General features: G+C 39.2%; 1 protein-coding gene across 5 annotated transcripts in view; it reads right to left on the bottom strand.

Moving 5' to 3' along the window:
* Nucleotides 1-17,490, bottom strand: part of LOC120079959 (DEAD-box ATP-dependent RNA helicase 17-like) — a 39,109-nt gene extending 21,619 nt beyond the window's left edge. Inside the window, exons 1-3 of one of the 5 annotated variants that reach the window (XM_039034436.1) lie at nucleotides 17,344-17,490; nucleotides 16,894-17,252; nucleotides 4,757-4,830 (exon numbers count right to left, since the gene is read on the bottom strand). In XM_039034436.1, coding sequence (XP_038890364.1) covers nucleotides 4,757-4,830; nucleotides 16,894-17,062 — 243 coding nt within the window. In that variant the 5' untranslated portion in view covers nucleotides 17,063-17,252; nucleotides 17,344-17,490. The other 4 variants (XM_039034439.1, XM_039034437.1, XM_039034440.1 and 1 more) reach the window with 4 other exon arrangements.
* Between the last annotated feature and the right edge of the window lie 5,216 nt (nucleotides 17,491-22,706).

Genomic DNA, 22,706 nt, shown 5'->3' with positions numbered 1-22,706 from the left:
GAGATTTATCTGAGAGATTAAAGCAAGCCTTGCCTTTTAGTATATTTGTCTACCAATCAGCCTTCATCACTAACAAGAAAATTTTGAGTCCTTTCTGATGGATTCAAAGATTGTGCAATCAATTTCGACTTGATATCCATCCATCCTAATCCATATTTTTTTAGCAAAAATTATGTTTCTTCAATTCATTACTTGTGTGACCTGATCTTTGTGATTTTCCCCAACAAATTAAAAACATGGATCACCTTCCCTGGGACTGTCAGTATGTGATGTAGTAGGATAGGTATTATAGTCAAATCCTTAATTAATTAGGATTGGGATTAGTTTCCATAATTGATTAGAATTAGGATTAGTTTCCTTAGTTTAGTAGGACTAGGATTAGTTTATTTGATTAATTATAAATTAAAAGAGCTATTGGTTTCATTGGAGGAAAAAAAACCTTCTGGTCTAGATGGTTTCACGGTGGAGTTTTTCTTGAAGATTTCTTGAAGAATTGGGATATTTTTAGAAGTGATTCTCAGGAACGTTTTAAAGAATTCTTTAAAAATGGCAAATTAAATGCTTTCCTTGAGGAGAATTTCATTTGTTCAATCCAGAAAAAGGATTCAGCAGTTTTTGTGAAAGATTTTAGGTCTATTAGCCTAACTAATTCAGTTTACAAGATTGTGGGAAAGGTCTTAGTAGAAAGATTGAAAAGAGTAAGGCCAAGTATCATTTCCCCGACACAAAGTGCCTTCATCAATGGAAAACAGAATTTGGATCCTGTGCTAATTGCTAATGAAGTTGTGGAAGAGTAAAAAATTAAAAAGAAGGTTGGATATTGAAACTTAATTTGTAGAAAGCTTTTGTCTGAGTAGATTGGGATTTCTTAGAAAAAGTGTTGAAATTAAAAGGTTTTACAGCAAAATGGATTAAGTGGATCATGGGTTGTGTGAAAAATCCCAAGTTTTCAATTTTTATCAATGGAAGACCACGTGGAAGAATTTTTGCTTCAAGAGGAATTAGCCAGGGAGATCCCTTCATTTTCCAATTGGTTAGTGAAATATTAAGTATCCTCGTTGATGTAATACATGAGAAAGGTGAATACGAAGGTTTCTTGGTCGGCAAGAGCAAGGTTCATGTCTCAATCCTCCAGTATGCTGACGATACTTTGATATTTTGTAAAGATGATGATGAAAGTTTGAAAGCCTTAATTAATGCCACTGAATTATTTCAATGGCGTTCGGGACAAAAGGTTAATTGGGAAAATTCGGTATTAGTTAGAGAGAATATTGAGGAGAATTGCAAATCAGTATCTTTACCGTTTCTATATCTCGGTCTTCCTCTTGGAGGATATCCAAGAAAAGTATCTTTTTGGCAGCAGTTATTGATAAAATCCAAAAGAAATTGGATAGATGGAGGCGCTTTAATTTGTCAAGGGGTGGAAATTTTTCTTTGAATAAGACAATTCTTTCAAATATTCCAACTTATTATATGTCTTCCTTTGCTATGCCTTCTAAAGTGATTTCGAAAATAAAAAAGATTATGAGAAACTTCTTTTGGGAAGGATCCAGTGGAAGTAAGATTAATCACCATGCTAAATGGGAGATAGTTTCCAAACAACAAAAGCATCAAGGTCTTGGTTTTGGTGATCTAAAAAACCGAAATGTGCCTTTTTTGGCAAAATGGGGATGCCAGTTTATGCATGATAAAGAAGCTTATTGGTGTAAGGTAATAAAGAGTATTCATGGGAGTGATCACTTTGAATGGGGCACGGCCGTAAAAGAAGGAAGAAGCCTCAGATGTCCTGGATTACTATATCTCATGTTTGGCAACAAGTTGCAAGGTTTGCATCTTTTAATCTTGGAAATGGTTCTAGAATTTCTTTTTAGCATGACAGTTGGTTGAATTCTTCTCCCAGTTGGTCAAATTCTTCTCCCTTGAGTGCTTTGTTTCCAAGATTATTCAGAATTACATCGACTCCTAATGGCTCGGGTTTTCATCATTGGGATCCAAATTACTTTATCATGGTCAATCACCTTTAGAAGATTGTTAAAAGATGAAGAGATATTGGATTTTCAGAATCTATTGCTACTATTAGAAGGGAAGAGGATAGTTGAAAGACATGATCAAGCTTCAGGTGTGTTCTCGGTGAAGTCATTATTCAAGCATTTGAACTCTTCTTCCCCAATGAATGGTAAGTTGCACAAAACTTATGGCATTCAAACTGTCCAAGGAGAATCAATATTATAATCTGGATAATGATTTTTAGATCTCTCAATTGTTCACTTACTATTCAAAGGAAGCTGCCAACTCATACTCTCTTGCCATCAATTTGCCCGTGTAGGAAAATTCTGAAGACCGCCAGCATTTATTCTTTGATTGCCAATATTCTTTGAACATGTGGAGGAAGTTGTTTGCAACATTTAATCTACAACGGTTTTTGGTTTTAAGGAGAATGTGACTCAAATTGTAATTGGTCCTTCTTTAAAAGCTCAGACAATTTTACTGTGGATTAATGTTGTCCAAGCAGTTTTGTCAGAAATCTGGTTTGAGAGCAATCGACATATTTTTCATGACAAATCGCTTCAACGGTTTGATCATTTTGAGATTGCTGAAGTTAAAGTTTCTTCTTGGTGCTCCCTTTCCAAGAAATTCTCTAATTATTTAGTTCAAGATATTTGTCTCAATTGGAATGCTTTCATTCAATATATATAATCATGTCTTTATGACATTTAGTTTTCTATTGGTATTGTCATTGTTTGTTTTGAGATGTGATGAAGGTGCTATGGGTGTATCAACCTAGTTGAGATAGTTGGATCCACCTACTGATCCTTAGTTCTATTTCTTGTTAATTTGATCGTTTCTTTGTAATTCGAGCATTAGATTAGACTCTGTTCATTTTACCAATAAAAAGTGTTGTTTCTGTTTCAAAAAAATTAGGAATATGATTAGTTTGCTTTCCAATTCTCTATAAATAGAGAAAATGTCTTCTTGTATGGGCAACTTTTGATCATTAATAAAATTATTTCATTTGGTATACACCAATTGGTATCATAAAGAATTGGAAAGCAAACTAATCCTATTCCTACTTAATCAAAGAAACTAATCCTAATCCTACTAAACCAAGGAAACTAATCCTAATTCTAATCAATTATGGAAACTAATGGGATTTTTGTACAAATGACCCAAAAATTGGGCCAAAATAAAATTAAAAGAAAATTAAAAAATAAAAAATAACTCGAATAACCCTTTGCTAACGTTAAATTCGGGTGAAATTACCAAAATACACTCGTGCGCACGTGGAAAAGCATCTCGCTCTTGCTCTCTCTTGGTATCGCTCTCTCTGTCTTCTATTTCTCACTGACAAATCAGTACTCTCTATATCTCTCGCTCTCTTTTGGTTTTGCTCTCTCTCTCTCTCGCTTTCTTTCATTTTATCAACTCTAGTTTTGCCAAAGTTGGTTGGAGAAGAAATCGCAAGCATCATCAGCGAAGAAGCAAAACAATCGATGCCCTGTAGGTTGGTTTTTCAACGCCACCAAGACGAAGGAAAGAGAAAAAGAAAAATGAATAAAAGATTTTCGCCAAGTTGGTCCGCCAGAGAAGAAGAAGAGGAAGGAAAGAGAAAAACAAGGCTGAAGCCAGAGAAAAAGAGAAGAAAAGAGAGAAATAAATCTGAAAGGCAAATTCGTAACTTCACTCATCTATGACGTCAACAAAAGGTCATTTTACATTATTTAAAAAATTTGAGTCATTTACCATTTTGGGCTCAATTTTTGGGTCATCCATATAAATATTCCATAAATCCCAATCCTAATCAATTAAGGATTTTACTATAATACCCTAATCCTACTACATCATGTTTGGTGTGCAGTCTTCCAAGAAGGTTGAGTGGTTTTCTTTGCTTCAATAGTGACAAGATTCATCTAGAGAGCATTTCTGTAGGTTTTTTTTCCCATTAATTGTGTGGAGGATTGGAGGTTGGTGAGGCCTTCCAGGGGAGAATTTTTCTGTCCAAATTTATTGTCACCACCTGGGATAATGAGCTTATTCAAACCATCATTTACTCCGAGCTTTATTATTTCAACCCAGCGGCCTTTTCTATTCGTGATTTTCTCCGCCCAAATCACATTTTCATCACAATGACATTCTTAAAGAACTTCTAGTTTAATGGGGCCTCAAGAATGTAAATGAAACGGGTGGTCAGCGAAAAGTGAGATGCTTACCTTTGGGTGAGGGTGAAAGATCGGTCCCAAGTAGCTTCTGTGATACAAAAGCTATAAATTTGGAGAAGGTGGGATTGGGAGGGGAGAGAAGGGAGGGGTGAAAGGGGCAACCAACACATGGTCAGTATTGGCGGTGGGTCACCAGAGAGCCAGGTGATGGAGAGAAGAGGGGTATAGTGGGGGTCATGATTTTGAAGATATACACCATAAGCAAAAAGGCTTCTTCGAATGTTGTCTTCATGGAACCTCTTGAGCCTTGAGGCAGGGGAAGAAGGAAGAAGTAAGAATATATCCTTGCTTTCCTAGGCAACTTTCCTCTCCAAATAACCTCACAACTCTTCCTAGAGGATGCAATTGAAAGTATGAAGATAGAGTGACGTGAGAGTAGAGAACCGTATTATTTTTATTGCATTTGTGTGCTTTATTCTATAACCACCAAAAGCATGATAAAACTAAAACCATTTTAAAGACATGATAAAACTAAAACCTTGTTAAAGAGTGATAATACTAAAATACCCATTTAAACATAAGTATTAATTTATCTTTACCTTCTCGAAGGATTCTCTCTCAAACAAATACTTCAGGACAGAAAAAAGCACAGCTAACCGAGAACCACAAGGTGCTGCACAATAAAAAATTTATCACAAAGTGTACTTGTTATGTTAAGTATGAATAGGACAAAAGAAAAACAGAACTAAACATTATACAACCAAGCATCAAGAACCATTACCATTTCCTTCTAGTGTCTACTTATTCATTATTTAAAAAAATGGTAGAATTCCACTCCAAACTCTCTACCAGACTGAACTCCGTTATTTTGCAGGGTATTATTAGGTACTAGATAATTAGTATGGGGTTAGGGATATAATGGTAATTAGATAAAGAGCTAATACTAATAGTCAGTTACTTAATTGGTTATAAATAGAAAAAGGGTGGGTGAGTAAGGGCAGACTATTTTGTAGAATCTAGGGCTTGGGTGAGGACACTCAAGAGGGAGGTTCCAAGTGCCTTATACTTGGATTTATATTCTATTTCTTATCTCAATATATCCAGAGCTTGTTCTTGTTAGGAAGTATCCTAACAAATTTTTTTCAGAGCAAGTTCAATTATGGGAAGACTGTTTTCTCTTAGCCATGGAAGAAGAGCACCTTGGTCATAGGAGCGAGTGCTAAAATGGAATGCAGGTTGCAAACGTGAAATGGCGGAACGAGGAGAGACGCCATGGACATGGGAGCAAGCACAAAGTGGATTGCAGATAACAAGTGCAAAATGACGGAAGAAGAAGCCAGGAGGAGAAAGCAAGAAGATCCGAGAGACGAGCAAAAATGGGAGGAGACTATCAAGTTTGTAATGGAAATCAAAACCGACAGTGATTCGAAGATTGTTGATGTACCGGTCTCAAAGAAGTCTATGGTGCAGGGCAATGGAGGCAGCACGGGTTCAATAGGAGGTGGAGTTCGAGTGAGGACAATGAAGAAGAAATTGGAGAGAAAACAAGAAAAGAGAAGTATATACGTGAGAATGGATCAAAGGAAGCTGAGAGAGAACTCATCGAAGAGTGCAAGGTTGGAGAGGCAAAGAGACGAGCGAAAATAAGATGTTCGCGAGTTGAAAAAGAAAAGAAATGTGTAAGTGGAGGAAGAAACAACGAAAGAACAACATAGAATGACGAAAAATGTGGAGATAGGGGGAGGAGGAAGTGGCAAAAATCAGCATGGTTGGAGATGAAATTTCAAGGAAAGTGTGGTTGCAAGTTCCATGAATAAGGGCAACCATGGAGAAATCTCCAAGGAAGGTCAGCAACGATTACTTGTGTGGCCGGAGATGAAGAATCAGGTAAGGAAAAAGTTGTGGCTCAAAGAAGCAGAGGACGGCTGGCCATGAGGGAGAAAGAAGACGTTGGCGGTTCATGGGGTGGGATGGCAAAGAGTTTGGTGGATTGAATCGTTGTTGACTACGCTGAAAGGAGTTAATGGGAGGTCGATGAGAGTGGAAGCATTGGTTATGGCAATTGAGGTCGTGCTACAGTGGTCGGAGGCACTGGAAATGGCAAAAGAAGCTGAGCCATGGTGGTCAGGGAAGAAAGCTTTGGGAAGGGGTGAATTGCGTGAAGAGATGGAAAAACACGTTGCTGTCCACGTGAAGTGTCAGAAGGTGTCCATTGTTGGAAAAAATGCAGTTTTCATTTTTGTGGGAATTATGGGCTTGAATTGAGAAGTCCATTTCGCTTTGTGCAAGTCGGCAAATGATTTTTCACATCTTTTCTTGTTAAGTGGAGCAATGGGCCAAAGCTGAGGAAGAAGGAAAGTGGAAGGTGGGTCTATCATGTTATTTCTCAAAAAAAAAATGGAAAGTGGGTACTTATTAAAATTGAGTTGTTAGGTGATTTTAGAAGCGTACTTTTGATGTGATTAGATTGGTTACTCGATCCATAGGTTGTTCTGTTTTATTATTCCAAATATAATGAGTGCTAAGGGGGTGTCAACCTAGTTAAGATATTCAGGTGCACTCACTCTGATGTAGCCTAGGAGATAAAAGGAGAGAAATCTCCAATAATAAAATCAAAGTTTTTATCATGAATCAAAAATTGCCAATATAAGAAGACAATCTCTCTATTTATAGAGAATTGGAAAGCAAACTAATCCTAATCCTAATAAACCAAGGAAAACTAATCCTAATTTTAATCAGTCATGGAAACTAATCTCAATCCTAATCAATTAAGGATTTGACCATAATACCCTAACTTATCCTAATCCTACTACTGATCCTCAGGTTTTAGTGCTTCAGTATCTATCTTTGTAATTCGAGCAAAAGTCTCAATTCATTAATTCTATGAAGAAACTCATTTCTGTTTTTTTTTAAAAAAAAGAGTTGATTGAGGGCCTAGCCCATTAGAGAAGATGAACTACAATTTTAAATAGATATGCAAATGGTGTGGAGATGGACCTAGTCACGTGTGTGATGAGAAAAAAAAGATGATTATGGGAGATTTATTGTTCTTGGGCTGAACCCGAGGGATTAGTTGAAGCCCAAATGATTTAGGGAAGAAATCTTTTTCCAAGATTGAAGAGAGGTTGTTGGGGTTCTATTTCGTTAAACAATAAAAGAGAGAGAGAGAGTTGCCCAATTTTGTGATCATGTTTGTAAACACACCTAGAGGACAAGGTATCGTTGAAGGACAGGGTAAAGTTAGGGGTTGGGGGTATAAAGGTAATAAGATTAAGAGTTAGTACTCATAGTCAGACTAAATTGGTTATTATTGAAAATAAAAGGTAGAAGAAAGAACACCAAAGTTACATGGAAAACCCTAGGCCAAGGAGAAAAAACTATGATAAGAGTTTTTATTAATTTTTTATACGCACTACACAGTACAGGAACAGATAAAAAATAGCCATAGGTCAGAAACCCTAGACTATAGACACCAAGTAAAAGACTAAAATGCCCTTAGGGCTAAACAACGTTTTGCAACACTCCCCCTCAAGTTGGGACGTTGATATCAATAAGACCCAACTTGCTAACACGTGTCGAAAATCTGTCTCGGTAACCCTTTGGTGAGGACATCAACAATCTGTTGACTCGACGGAACATAGGGAATGCAAATACTACTGCTATCCAGTTTCTCTTTGATGAAGTGCCAGTCAATCTCCACATGTTTGGTTCTATCGTGTCGGACAGGATTGTTAGCGATATTAATAGCAACCTTATTATCGCAACAAAGTCTCATGGGGTCATGACTTTCCTGATGAAGATCTACCAGAACCTTTTTCAACCAATTTTCTTCACAAATTCCCAGGCTCATAATTTTGTTCAACTTGGGCGCTGCTTCTAGCAACAACACCTTGCTTCTTACTCTGCCAGGTAACTAAATTTCCCCACACAAACGTACAATATCCCAAGGTGGACTTTCTATCAATAACAGAACCTGCCCAGTCTGAATCTGTGTAGGCCTTAATGCATCTTTTGTCATGTTTTCTGAACACCAAACCTTTTCTAGGAGTAGACTTCAAATATCTCAGAATCCGTGAGACTTCAAATATCTCAGAATCCGTGTAACAGCCTCCATATGTCTCTCAGAGGAAGCCTACATAAACTGACTAACCAAACTAACTGCATATGATATATCAAGTCTGGTATGTGAAAGATAAATCAGCTTCCCCACAAGATGTTGATACCTTTCCTTGTTAACAGGAACATCTTCTACAGATTCTACCAGATTGCTATTGACTTCCACCAACGTATCTGCAGGTTTACACCCAGTCATTCTAGTTTCTTTCAACAAGTCCAGCGTATATTTGCTCTGAGACACAGAGATCCCTTCCTTTGATCTTACTACTTCCATTCCAAGAAAATATCTCAAGTCACCAAGGTCTTCGATCTCGAACTCATCTGTCACCCTCTGTTTCAACCTGCCAATCTCAGCTGAATCATCCCCTGACAAGATGATATCATAAACATAGACAATAAGAACAGCCACTTTCCTTGGTGTCGACCTCTTAGTGAACAAGCTGTAATCAGAATGCCCTTGAACAAACCCCTGGGACTTAACAAAAGTAGTGAATCTATCGAACCAGGCTCTAAGAGACTGCTTTAGGCCATATAGAGATTTCTTTAATTTGCAAACTTGATTACCAAACCGTGCTTCAAAACCTGGAGGTGAGTTCATATAGACCTCTTCTTCTAACTCACCATTCAGAAACGCATTTTTTACACCCAATTAATGTAAGGGCCAATCTTCATTAATAGCAACTGTGAGAAGAACTCGAATCGTGTTAAGTTTTGCCACTGGTGAGAAAGTCTTCGAGTAATCCACCCTATATGTCTAAGTAAAACCTTTTGCAACTAGCATGGCCTTGTATCTATCGAGAGTCCCATCAGACTTGTATTTGACAGTGAACACCTACTTGCACCCAACTGTTTTGTGACCTTTAGGAAGAGCGACCAGATCCCACATTTTGTTTGTCTCAAGTGCACGCATTTCCTCCATAATTGCGACTCGTCATTCAGGAACTTCTAGGGCCTTATGCACATCGTCTGGTATCATCACGGTATCCAAGCTGATCGTGAAGGCCTTAAATCTCGAAGACAAGTTATTGTAGGACAATAAGCTTTTCATAGAATGTTTGGTGCAGGATTTAGTACCTTTCCGTAAGGCAATTGGCAAATCCAAGGTAGCATCAAACTCACCAGTCTTTTCCACCTGCTTATCTGTACTAGACTGTTGCACGTTTTCAGTTCCTTGTATATCACCTGATAATTCACTACCACCATCGATCCTGACTTCATCAAAGTTCACTACATCACCTTCAACACATTCATTATCATCAAGAATAGAGGCACCTTGAGTTGGTTCCGGTTCTGACTCTTGGACAACTTCCAATGGAGCAACAGGGGGAACTATTTCCTTTCGGAGATTCTTCCTATAGTAGGTTATCCAGGGCACTTGTTTCGTAAGAAGGACAGGGTCATTTGTCTCAGGGATAGGCTCAGGAAACAGATCTATAGGAACAAAATGGTGGATGTGCTCAGGAAACAGGGCACTTCACTAGCGGTTTCTTCCTGAAGAGGACTAACGAAATAAAAAAGGTTTGTCCTCGAGAAAGGTGGCGTCCATGGTGACAAAATACTTTCGAGAGGAAGGCTGAAAACACTTATAGCCCCGTTGAGGAAGTGGATACCCAACAAACACACTTTTGGGCCCGAGGAGCAAACTTACTCTAGTAAGGGCCATGATTATGAACAAAAACTGTACAGCCAAACACCCTAAGGGGAACATCTGGGAAAAAGCGAGTGGATGAGAAAGACTTTTTAAAACACTCTAGGGGTGTTTGGAATTTAAGCACATGGGAGGGCATCCGATTGATGAGATGAGCTGCAGTAAATACAGCATCTCCCCATAGATACGAGGGTAAGGACACAGGATATCCCAAGCCGATCTGAGGTTCCACACTGTTTATCAAAATTGAGTGTTCGACAGTAACCCTGATTTCAGCACTTTGGGAATTTTCCACCGAAGTCCCATCTCCTGCTAGGGTTGATGACTGAATTTCTTCTATCCCAACTACAATCTCATCACCTTGCTCTAATACCATATTGAAAATAAAGGGTAGAAGCAAGTAGAAAAAACCACGATAAGAGTTTTTATTAATTTTTTATACGCATTACACAGTATAGGAACAGCTATAAATAGCCATAGGACAGAAAACCTAGACTTTAGACACCAAACAAGAGACTAAAATGCCCTTAGGGCTAAACAACGTTTTGCAACAGTTATAAATATGAGGGTGGGTGAAAGTAAGGGCAAACTATTTTGTAGAGTGATCTAGGGCAGTTCCAAGTTCCTTATACTTGGGTTTATATTGTATTTCTTCATAGTTGTATCTCAATATATTCAATTCTTGTTCTTGTTAGGAAGTATCCTAACAGGTAGCTACCCTTTTTCTAGCCATCAGGCCCCTCTTATGAGGTTGGGTTGTTCTTATAATTTGATGCAACCAAACAATTTAAGAAGAAATCTCCAAAAATCATCAAAGAAATGTTTATCAGTGTTAAAAATAGAGAATAGGGAAGAGAAGAACAAGAAGATTACGTGGAAACCCTAGTGCGGGGAGAAAAACCACGATATAAAGTCTTTTCTTATTTGTTTTTAAACTCATACACTAAATATACAGGGACACACTGTATAAATAGACAGTAGGAAACTCTAGGGGTCTTACACAATTACATAAATGCTCCTAGGTTAAAAACCCTATTTCCAACACTCCCCTTCAAGTTGGTGCATAGATATCAACAAGCCCCAACTTGCTTACACAATAATTAAAATTTTGTCTCAATAACCCTTTTGTAAGTACATCAACAACTTGTTGATTCGAAGGAATATAAGGGATGCATATGTTTCCACTGTCCAACCTCTCCTTAATATAGCGTCTGTCTATCTCCACGTGTATAGTTCTGTCATGTTGAACTGAGTTGTTTGCAATACTGATGGCAGCTTTATTATCACAAAATAATTTCATTGGAAGCTCATTATCTTGCTGGAGATCTGATAATACTTTCTTCAACCAGATTTCTTCACAAATCCCTAGACTCATGGCCCGATACTCTGCTTCAGCACCACTTCTAGCAACAACTCCTTGTTTTTTACTTCTCCAGGTGACTAGATTTCCCCAGACATTGTTTTTTACTTCTCCAGGTGACTAGATTTCCCCAGACAAACGTACAATATCCAAGCATAGATCTTCTATCAACAACAGACCCTGCCCAGTCAGAATCAGTGTAAGCTTCAATAGATCGTTTATCGGTTTTCCTGAACATTAGGCCTTTACCAGGAGTTCCTTTCAGATACCGAAGAATACGTTCAACTGCTATTATATGATCCTCACAAGGAGCTTGCATGAACTGACTCACAACACTTACTGCATAAGAAATATCTGGTCTTGTGTGAGACAAGTATATTAACTTCCCAACTAACCGTTGATGCCTTTCTTTATCAACAGGAATTCCATCATTCTTATCACCGATTTTCGCATTGTATTCTACTGGCGTGTCAACAGGTTTACACCCAGTCATACCTATTTCCTTTAGCAAGTCCAGTGTATATTTTCGTTGAGAAACTGATATACCCTCTTTTGAGCGAGCCAATTCCATTCCCAGAAAGTATCTAAGTTCCCGAGGTCTTTAATTTCAAACTCTCTAGTCATCTCTGTTTTTAGTCTTGTGACTTCTACATCATCCCCAGATAAAACAATGTCATCAACATAGACAATAAGAACAGCTATTTTCCCTGAAGTTGATCTTCTTATAAAAAGAGTGTGATCGGAATGTCCTTGAACATATCCCTGTGCTTTCACAAACATCGTGAACCTGTCAAACCAGGTCCTTGGAGACTGTTTCAATCCGTATAGTGATTTCCTCAATCTACATACTTTATTTTTAAATTGACTCTCGAACCCAAGAGGGGGACTCATATAGACTTCCTCCTCAAGTTCCCCGTTCAAAAACGCATTTTTAACATCAAGTTGGTGTAGGGGCCAATCTTTATTCACAGCTACTAACAAAAGCACTCGGATCGTGTTAAGTTTAGCCACAGATGAAAACGTCTCAGAATAATCCACTCCATATGTTTGGGTGAAGCCTCTTGCAACAAGTCTAGCCTTGTATCAGTCAATCGTCCCATCTGACTTGTACTTTATAGTAAACACCTATTTACATCCTACTGTTTTGTGCCCTTCAGGCAAAGTCACCGGTTCCCAGGTTTCATTCTTTTCCAGAGCCCTTATTTCTTCCATAATAGCAGACTGCCATTTTGGTTTTTTCTTGCAACCCTTATGTTGTCTGGCACCACCTCAGTGTCCAAGCTAGTAATAAAAGCCTTGAACTCGGATGTCAGATTACTATACGTCATGTAACTATGCATAGGATATTTAGTACATGAACGGGTACCTTTCCTCAGGGCTATAGGAAGATCAAATGACGCATCACGTTCTTTCACCTCTTCAGGCTTCTCACCATGATTTACTATCTGTGTATCAGAAACTTCTTAGTATCACTGCTCCCTTCCCCCTTGTCATGCCTGCCTTCATCATTCTCCATACATAAATCAACATCATTAGGAATATACGTACCTGGACCTGATGACAAGTCTGACTCCTGCACTGGAACCGGCAGTTCTGGTTCAACAAGTGACACTGCTTCCTTCTTGAGATTCTTCCTGTAGTACGTTTTCCAAGGAACTTGATTGGTAGGAAGAACCAGACTATCATACTCAAGACTAGGTTTAGACAAGGTTTGAATGGGCGCTGACTCTAAAGGAATAGCATAAGATGACCAGTTAGTCTCTTCATTTATGTTCTCCCCCTGAAGATGACTAACAGGGAAGAACGACTGATCCTCGAGAAAGGTGACATCCATAGAGACATAGTATTTTCGAGATGACGGATGATAGCACTTATATCCACGTCGATGGAGTGGATATCCAACAAAGACACACTTATGAGCACGAGGAGTAAATTTCGTGCGGTTTGGACCATGGGAGTGAACAAAAGCAACGCAACCAAAAACTCGAAGAGGAACATCAGAAATCAACCGAGTAATAGGAAAAGACTCTTTAAATAATTCTAAAAGGGTATGAAGATTAAGAATACGAGAGGGCATCTGATTAATGAGGTGAGCAGCAGTAAGAACTGTATCTCCCCAGAGGCATGATGGAAGGGTGGCGGATAATATAAGAGATCGGGCTACTTCAACTAGATGCCGATTTTTACGCTCAACTACTCCATTTTGTTACAGAGTGTAAGACCATGAGCTCTGGTGGACAATACCTTTAGAGTCGAGAAATTCTCTGAAAGAGGCATTAAAGAATTCTCGCCCATTATCACTTCTTAAAGTCCCAATCTTTGTTTTAAATTGAGTTTCGACAGTTGTGTAAAACTGTTAGAAAACAGAGGACACTTCAGATTTATCAGTGAGCAGGAAAACCCAAGTGAGACGGGTGTGATCATCTATAAACGTGACAAACCACCATTTTCCCATGGAAGTAGTAACCGGTGAAGGACCCCATACATCACTATGAACAAGAGAAAAATGACTCAAGGGTTTATAAGGCTGAGAATGGAAAGAAACACGATGTTGCTTGGCACGAATACAAACATCACAATTAAAAGAAGTACTAGCATTACAAAATAAATGAGGAAATAAATATTTCATATATTGAAAATTCGGATGTCCTAAGCGAAAATGCCATAACATAACATCATTTTCAAAAGCAGAGAAATTTAAAGACATAAACCCCGATTGGTGATCATTCCTAGAGGAAGCCTCGTCAAAAAGGAAGTAGAATCCCCTATCGTGCCAAGCAGTGCCAATCGTCATCCCCGATTTCAGATCCTGAAATAAAACTGAAGCTGGTGAGAAAATCGCTTTACACCTCAAATCTCTTATTAGTTTACTGAAAGATAACAGATTATATGATATTTTAGGCACATGTAAGGTATCACGTAGAATTAAACCATGAAACGGAGAGATATTGCCCTTTCCTGCAACAGGGGCAAAAGACCCGTCTGCAATTCGAATCCTCTCATTACCAGCACTCGGATTATATGACATAAATAACTCTGAGGAACTCGTAAGGTGATCAGTAGCCCCTGAATCCACAATCCATGGTTTCTTACCATTTACACTAATTAGGCCAAAAGAAGGAAAATTACCTGACTGTGCAATTGCACTCACCCCAACTGTACTCGAGCTGTGTTTACCGTCACCAGGAGATTTCTTCTGAGTTTGGTCATCTACTGAATCACTTGCCAGGGCACGACTAGTATTAGATTTGTCATGAGGCTGTCGTCGCCTGCTATTTGGGGGCTTCCCGTGTAATTTCCAACATTGATCCTTCGTATGCCAAAGCTTTTTACAATGTTCACAAACTGAAGGAGGTTTCTTATCACCATAAGTACTGGACGGCTTGGCAACGAAAGCGGCTGCATCAGTAGTTAAGGTGGTATTATTCATGGCACACGACCTATCTTCTTCCAGCCGTATTTCAAAACAGACTTCTCGAAGTGAAGAAATCGGGCGCTGGCCCAAGATCCGACTATGAACCCCATCAAACTTTGGATTTAATCCAGCCAAAAATACATAAACACGATCTGCTTCTTCAATCTTCAAATATTGGGCCACATCCTATGGACAATTCCAGACAATTTCTCTACACAAGTCCATTTCCTGCCACAGCATCAACAGTTTATTAAAATAAGAGGTAACATCCATAGACTCTTGTTTGGATTCATGAACCTGTTTATGGAGTGTATATAGCCGAGAGGCATTCTGTCGTTTAGAATATAGATCTTGCGCCGCCTCCCAGATATCCTTGGCTGTGGCAGCATATAATAACGGTCTTCCTATCTGGGGTTCCATACTGTTCACCAAGACAGACCGTAGCAACGAATCTTCTCCTTTCCAAATTCGTTCTTGTGGATCACCTGGGGCCGGCTTTGGAATTTCCCCTATCAAATATCCAAACTTGTGACGCCCTTCCAAGGCCATCCAGATCGATTGAGACCAAGAGAAATAGTTTTGGCCATTTAATTTTTCTCCAACGATAAATCCTGCAGAATTACCCATCGAACCAGATACGTAGGAAACGTTAGGCACTATAGGTAATGAGTTTACCGGATTTTCTGAATAAACCAGTTGAGGATTTGCATCGAACATCGTATCCAAATAAAAAATCTGCTGTTGCAGGTAAGCCAACCGTTGTCTCACATCATCTGGGTAACGAGCTGAACCATAATTGATTGGAACAGGTGCTAGTTGCTCGGGCTGCTCGAGACCACTGCTGTTGGATGTGAAAAAACCATCAGGTCGGCTGTTGAAGGAAACCGGATCACTGGGTCGGGCCGGATGGGCTGAAAGTGGATCAACTGGTGCAAAAAACTAGACAGATGAGCTTTCGGGCCGGGCTGAGCTCTCGGGTTGGGCCAGCCGTGGGTCGGATCAGAGGTCAAAATTAAAAGATCGCGGGTTGGAATTAAAAGCTGCGTTCTCGGGTCGGGCTAGCCTAGGGTCGAACCGGTTCGGGTCAGAATTAAAATTAAAATGCCGGGTCTGGCTGGTCTACCCTGGTTCAACCCGAACCGGTCCGGTTTGCTCCAAACCGGTACTAACCATAATCAGATCATCACGACTCCTCTGCTCCTCGCCTCCGACGCTGCTCACTCTGCCCTGATAGCTCCGATCGACGGTTAACATCTCCTCACGGCCAGCTTGTACTTCATGTCCGAGACCGCCAACTCTGCCATGAGCGCCGCCGACTCTGCCATGATTGTGATAGCTCCGATCATGAATCGTTGGTTCCTCGCGGCCGGCTCCAGCTCCGATCGGATTCTGACTAGTTTCAGAATGGTGATACCCGATCGGTTGAAGGCGATTTTCCAAGGATTGTACCTGAACGGCAGATATTAATTCCGATAGGGCATCCTGAAAACATTCCTTTACCGCTGCTCAGATTGCCGTTCTCATGTCAAAACTTGAAGACCCATCAACAGAGGAGGATTGAGGTTGATTCTCTTCCATAACGGCTAGATTTTCGTCACCGCGCTCTGATACCATGTTAAAAATAGAGAATAGGGAAGAAAAGAACAACAAGATTACGTGGAAACCCTAGTGCAGGGAGAAAAACCACGATATAAAGTCTTTTCTTATTTGTTTTTAAACTGATACACTAAATACACAAGGACACACTATAAATCGATAGTAGGAAACCCTAGAGGTCTTACACAATTACATAAATGCCCCTAGGTTAAAAACCCTATTTCCAATAATCAGGATTCAAAAGGTAAGCTAATAACTAGGCAAACAACTAACAACAAACTAGAACAATAAACAATTGAAATCAAAATTACAAAACAATTACTAATTATGCTACATTAAAACAAAACCGTGTGAGACAACAAAGGGGCAAACGAAATAAAAACTCAAAGATCTACAAGAAGCACCAAAGTTTTAAGTGACCTAAGAAAGGAACGTTCAACACAGAAGTACAAAAAGATGCACTGGATATTAATTCAATGTCCAAGCAACACGCATCCAACCCTTTAAACTCATGAATACGTTGTGAAAGTTGATTAAAAGACCATTTGCACTCATGAATATATTGTGAAAGATAATTAAATGGAACTTTTAATAAAATTACCTTGCACGTAACTCTGAACTAACTGGGTAGGAATTTTATAATCTGCAATTGAAAAGGTCTTCTCCTTCCCTATGGCTTGGGCTTCATCATTAATGTCATGTCCCAAAAATCGACCATGTTCAGATGGTTGAAATTCAGAGGTATTGTTTCCACCATCAAGACTAATCATGATGGGATTCTCTAAACTAATTTTGGCAAAACGATTTACTTTTTCATTTAAGGTGGCTGAAAAAAGCAAATTCTGCTGCGAGAATTTAAAACCTGAAGTTGCATTATCCTTATTGACATAAATATTCTTCCTTGAGCCCAAATGATCCAATATTTCCTCAACTTCTTTGCCACATCCTAATTCAAAAATTCTGTGTAGATTCACGAGTTTTAAGTAAAAGAGTGAAAAATAAAAGAACTAATCCAGAATGCATCGTACCACAAAGCAGAGAGTAACAATACCTATCTGCCTCATCAAACACTATCCAATGCAAATTTGAGTACAAAAAGGATGATGTATTCTTTAAGTGATCCAAGAGCCGACCTGGTGTTGCAACTAAAATTGATATACCTGAGCACAGAACATAAAAAGTTTGATATGTTAGTCATAGCAGAACAGTTCACGAAATGGGAAGGGTGTATATTTTTCTTTCTTTAATGGAAAAACTTGACTTCAAAAGAAATGAAACAATACATAGGCCAACAAGAAAAGGAAAAGGCGACAAAACGAGCCAATACCATCCACAGTCAAGGAGATATAATCATTTCTAGGGTTAGCTTCATTTTACAGAAAATTCATAAAACACTTTAACACATTAGCAGCTCCATTAACAAATTGTCTAAGAAAAGGGAAGTTTACTTGGAATCAATAAACATTAGATAGCTTTAACACCATTAAAATAAAGCTAACCACCCTCCGTGTTTTAGCTTTACCAAACTTTGGTAAGCCTTTCGAAGTTGCTGTCGATGCTAGTGGTGTTGGAATAGGAGCAGTGTTATCCCAAGAATCACACCCTATAGAATTTTTTAGTGAGAAACTAAGTGAACCTCGACAAAAATGAACAAGAATTATACATACGCCTTAGTAAGAGCCTTACAATATTGGAAACACTACCTTATAGGTAAAGAATTCATTCTACTAACCGATCATTATTCCCTCTAGTTTTTTCACTCACAAAAACATATTAGTAGAATGCATGCTAGATGGATAATATTTATCCAAAAATTTGATTTTGTAATAAAACATACCTCGTGTAGCACCAATAAAGTAGCTGATGCTTTAAGTGGAAAGTCATCTCTACTAACACTTCTTCAAGGCACTATCACAGCTTTTGATCACCTACCCACTTGTTATGAACTAGACCCTGACTTTCATACAATTTGGCAGCAGTGTAATACACATTCTGCCCCTAATGGTTATCATTTGTTTGACAATTATCTCTTTGCAGGTAATTTGTTATGTATACCTCAAGGGTACTTAAGAGAAGTCATCATACATGAAGCTCATTCTAGTGGATTAGCTGGTCGTTTCGGTCGAGATAAGACCTATATAATGCTGTCTAAAAAATTCTTTTGGCCACAAATTAGAAAAGATGTAAATAATTTTGTAAAACGATGCTTTGTGTACCAAACAACAAAAGGCCAATCTCAAAATACAGGACTTCATAGCCCTCTTCCAATTCCCCAAAACATTTGGGAGGATCCCTCTATGGACTTTATCCTTAGTCTCGAGGATTTGATTCTATTTTCGTTATTGTTGATAGATTTAGCAAGATGACTCATTTTATCCCTTGCAAGAAAACCTCAAATGCTTTAAATATTGCTCAAATGTTTTTTCAAAAAAATCGTACGCTTACATGGAATTCCCAAATCAATAGTATCAGACAGAGATGTTAAATTTATGAATTTTTTTTTTTTTTGGAAAAGCCTTTGGAAGAAGTTTGGAACTCACTTAAAATTCAGCTCAACAAGCCATCCACACACTGAGGTGACAAACAGAAAATTGAGAAATCTACTTCGATACATTTGTGGAGAACAACCAAAAAAATGGGATCTTGCACTCTCACAAGCAGAATTTGCATACAATAACATGCAAAATAGATCAACAGGGAAGTGCCCTTTGACATTGTTTATAGTCATCCTCCTAGACAAACTTTTGACCTGACTAATTTACCTTCTTCTGTTGACAACATGGTGGACAGAATTTAAAAGATACATGAAGAAGTTGTGAAGAAACTACCAGCTGCCAATACAAAATATAAAGACAAAGTTCATGCCCACTGAAGAAAACAAACTTTTCAACCTAGAGATCTAGTCATGGTGTACATTAAAAAATCAAGACTACCAGCTGGAAGTTCTTCCAAACTAACCAACAGAAAGTTCGACTCATTCACAATACTAGAAAAATTTGGAGAAAATGTCTTTCGAATAGATCTACCTACATCTATGAACATTAGCAACACATTTAATGTCGCTGATATTTTTCCATACTACGCACCTAATGAGTTTCAACTTTCATCATAAACTCGAGGACGAGTTTAATTCTCAGAGGGTCGAATTGATGTAGGGACATTTTAGGAATATTATGTAATTTCCATTTGTATTAATTTGCAATTTTAATTTATTTTCTTATTAGTTTAGGTGTGAAAACACCCTTACCCTTTGGGTCTATTTAAAGAGGTTTTAGGATTAGAATTAGTTAGTTAGTTAGGTGTGAAACAACCCTTTCCCTTTGGGTCTATTTAAAAGGATCATGATAGTACTCGAATTATATATCCAGAATTTAGGCTTATTAGCCAAGGAAGTCGAGGCCCTCCTCCCCCTCTACAAGCTCTCTGAGCTATTTTCAATACAAGCCAAAACATGCCTAGACCTTACCCTCCTTATTCCTATTTATAGCCACAGCCTAACAACTTAATAACAGAATGATAATGGAATAATCCTAATAACAAAAAAGATCCCTGGTCCCCACAAATCCCCTATTCATTTTGCATTACATCATTTTGTCCATTCTGCCCTTCACCTTGCTTGTTCTTCTTTCGGACGTATACCTTCTTGATCGGGGGTCTATCACTACCCACCCCCCAAAGAGTCACCTTGTTCTCAAGGTGAAAATTAGGGAATTGTTCAACAATGAAGGCCATTCTCCCACGTAGCTTCCTCTGAAGACAAGCCCTCCCACTAAATTAACACTTCAAAATATGTAGGGGAGATCACAGTAGTGCCAACCTTTCGAACGCCCAATACTGCTAGAGGTTGCAAATGCAGCTCTGTATCATGCTGCCATGTCTGAGGGGTGACAATCCTTGGTAAGATGGACCCGATTGCCTTTCGTAATTGAGACACATGAAAAACTGGGTGATTGTTCACGTGGGCTGGGAGATCGAGTCGGTATGCCACTGGACCGATTCGTTCGTTGATCTTGAAAGGTTCGATGAAGCGAGGAGCTAGCTTGGGATGTTTGTGGATGAACAATGTGCCTTGCCAATATGGTTTAAGTTTAACATATACCCATTCATTGATTTGGAATTCCATTTCTCACCGTTTGGCATCCACGTAGGCTTTCATCCATTGTTGTGTTCGTTCAAGCGTGACCTTTAACTGAGTTAACATGTCATCTCTTTCCTTCAAAAGGACATCCACCTCCGCAACTACTGCAGTGCCAGCTTCATAGGAAATTAATGGGGGCACCGAGCGACCACAGACGACCTCAAAGAGTGAGTTTTTTTAGTTAAGTGTGGTAAGACATGTTGTAGTTATATCAGCCCAAGCTAGCCATTTTGCCCATTTAGTCAGAGTATCGATGGTAAAACATCGGAGTACGCTTCCAATCCTCGGTTTACGACCTTTATCTAGCCATCGAATTGTGGGTGATATGAGGTGCTTCGCTTCAATTGGGTTCCCCCCATTAACTTAAATAACTCTTCCCAGAACAAACTTGTAAATATCTTGTCCCTATCTGAAACGATGCTTCGAGGTGTTCCATGTAATCGAACCACCTCACATAGGAATATGCCGGCCATTGTAGCTGTTGTGAAAGGGTATCGGAGGGCGATGAAGTGAGCATATTTCGATAACTTGTCGACCACCACCATTATAGCGTTGTGGCCTTTTGACTTAGGTAGGCCTTCAGCAAAGTCCATGCTAATGTCATCCCAAATCAATATTGGTAACGACTCCAACAGCCCTGCTGGCGCTAAGGACAAATACTTAGCTTGCTGACAAACCAAACAATCACCCACGAAGGATCGTATAGTCGCTTTCATCCCTTTCCAAAAGAACTCCTTTTTGAGACGATACATTCGAACTGTCCCATTGTGTCCTCCCACAAGATTATAATGGAATTCTTGGAGTAAGAGAGGGATTGTAGGGGAATTCGTGGGCAACACAATAATGTTTTTATAGAGCAGGAGGTCCCCTTTCATAGAATACCTAACTAGTGTTGGTTCGCCGGCTCTAATAGCCTACCGGATCTTCTTCAATTCTTCATCTTGATCGACTTGGCTACAAAAGACAGCTGGGTTGACGTTGTCCACACAACTTAGAGCTGTTAATTCAACGGTTGTATGTACTTGGGATAAGGCATCGACAGTTGAATTATCCAAGCCCTTCTTGTATTCAATGACAAAGTCGTAACCAATCAGCTTCGCCACCCACTTCTGATATTCACCCGCGATCACCCATTGTTCTAACAGAAACTTAAGACTCTTTTGGTCTATTTGTACTGTGAATCGACATCCTAACAAGTAGGGTCGCCATTTCTAAACCGCCAACACAATGACAATTAATTCTCGTTCATAAATTGCCTTCAATCAGTGTATGACGGGTAGAGCATGACTGTAAAAGGTGAGGGGTCGGCCTTTTTGCATTAATACAGCTCTGACTCCTACCCCGGACGCATCTGTCTCGACCACGAATGGCTGTGTGAAGTCCAGAAGGCCTAACACTGGAATCTTAGTCGAGGCCTTTTTCAAAGTTCCGAAAGATCTTTAGGCCTCCTCGTTCCATAAGAACTTGTCCTTTTTGAGTTGTTGCGTGAGAAGGAAAGAAATGAACCCGTAGTTGCACACAAACTTCCGGTAGTACCCTGTTAAACCCAAAAAACCCTTCAACTGTTTCATCGTTGTTGGGGCTGGCCATTTTACCATAGCTTCAATTTTAGATGGGTCGGCTACCACCCGTTCAGCTGATATTACATGACCAAGGTACTCAATGCTTGATGTCGCGAACGTGCATTTCTTCATATTAGCCACTAGTTGATTTTTAGACAAGACTTGCAGCACCATGGTAAGATGGTTTACATGTTCATGAGCAGAAGTGCTATATATTAGGATATCATCAAAGAACACTATTACAAATTTGCATAAAAAAAAGGCATAGGATATCATTCATTACCGATTGGAATGTGAAGGGAACATTCCATAGGCCAAATGGTATCACCAAAAATTCGTAGTGCCCCTCGTTCGTCCTGAAGGCCGTTTTGTAGATGTCTTGTTGTGCGACTCGTATTTGATGATATCCAGATTTAAGGTTGATTTTGGAAAATATTACTGCCCCTATGAGTTCATAAAGGAGTTCATCCACAACCGGAATGGGGTAGTTGGCAGGGATCGTTGCTTGGTTCAATGCTCTGTAATCAACACAGAACCTCCAGCTACCATCCTTCTTCCTTACCAACAAAACCGAGCTGGAGAAAGGGCTAGTACTTGGTTGTATGATGCCTGTTGTCAGCATTTCTGCTACTAACTGCTCGATCTCGTTCTTTTGAAATTGTGGATATCTATACGGCCGAATATTGATCAGTCCCTCCCTTGATTTTAACTCAA

The sequence above is a fragment of the Benincasa hispida genome, chromosome 6, assembly GCF_009727055.1.
Source record: "Benincasa hispida cultivar B227 chromosome 6, ASM972705v1, whole genome shotgun sequence".
Taxonomy (NCBI): Eukaryota; Viridiplantae; Streptophyta; class Magnoliopsida; order Cucurbitales; family Cucurbitaceae; genus Benincasa; species Benincasa hispida.
This window is presented reverse-complemented; position numbering and strand designations above follow the sequence as displayed.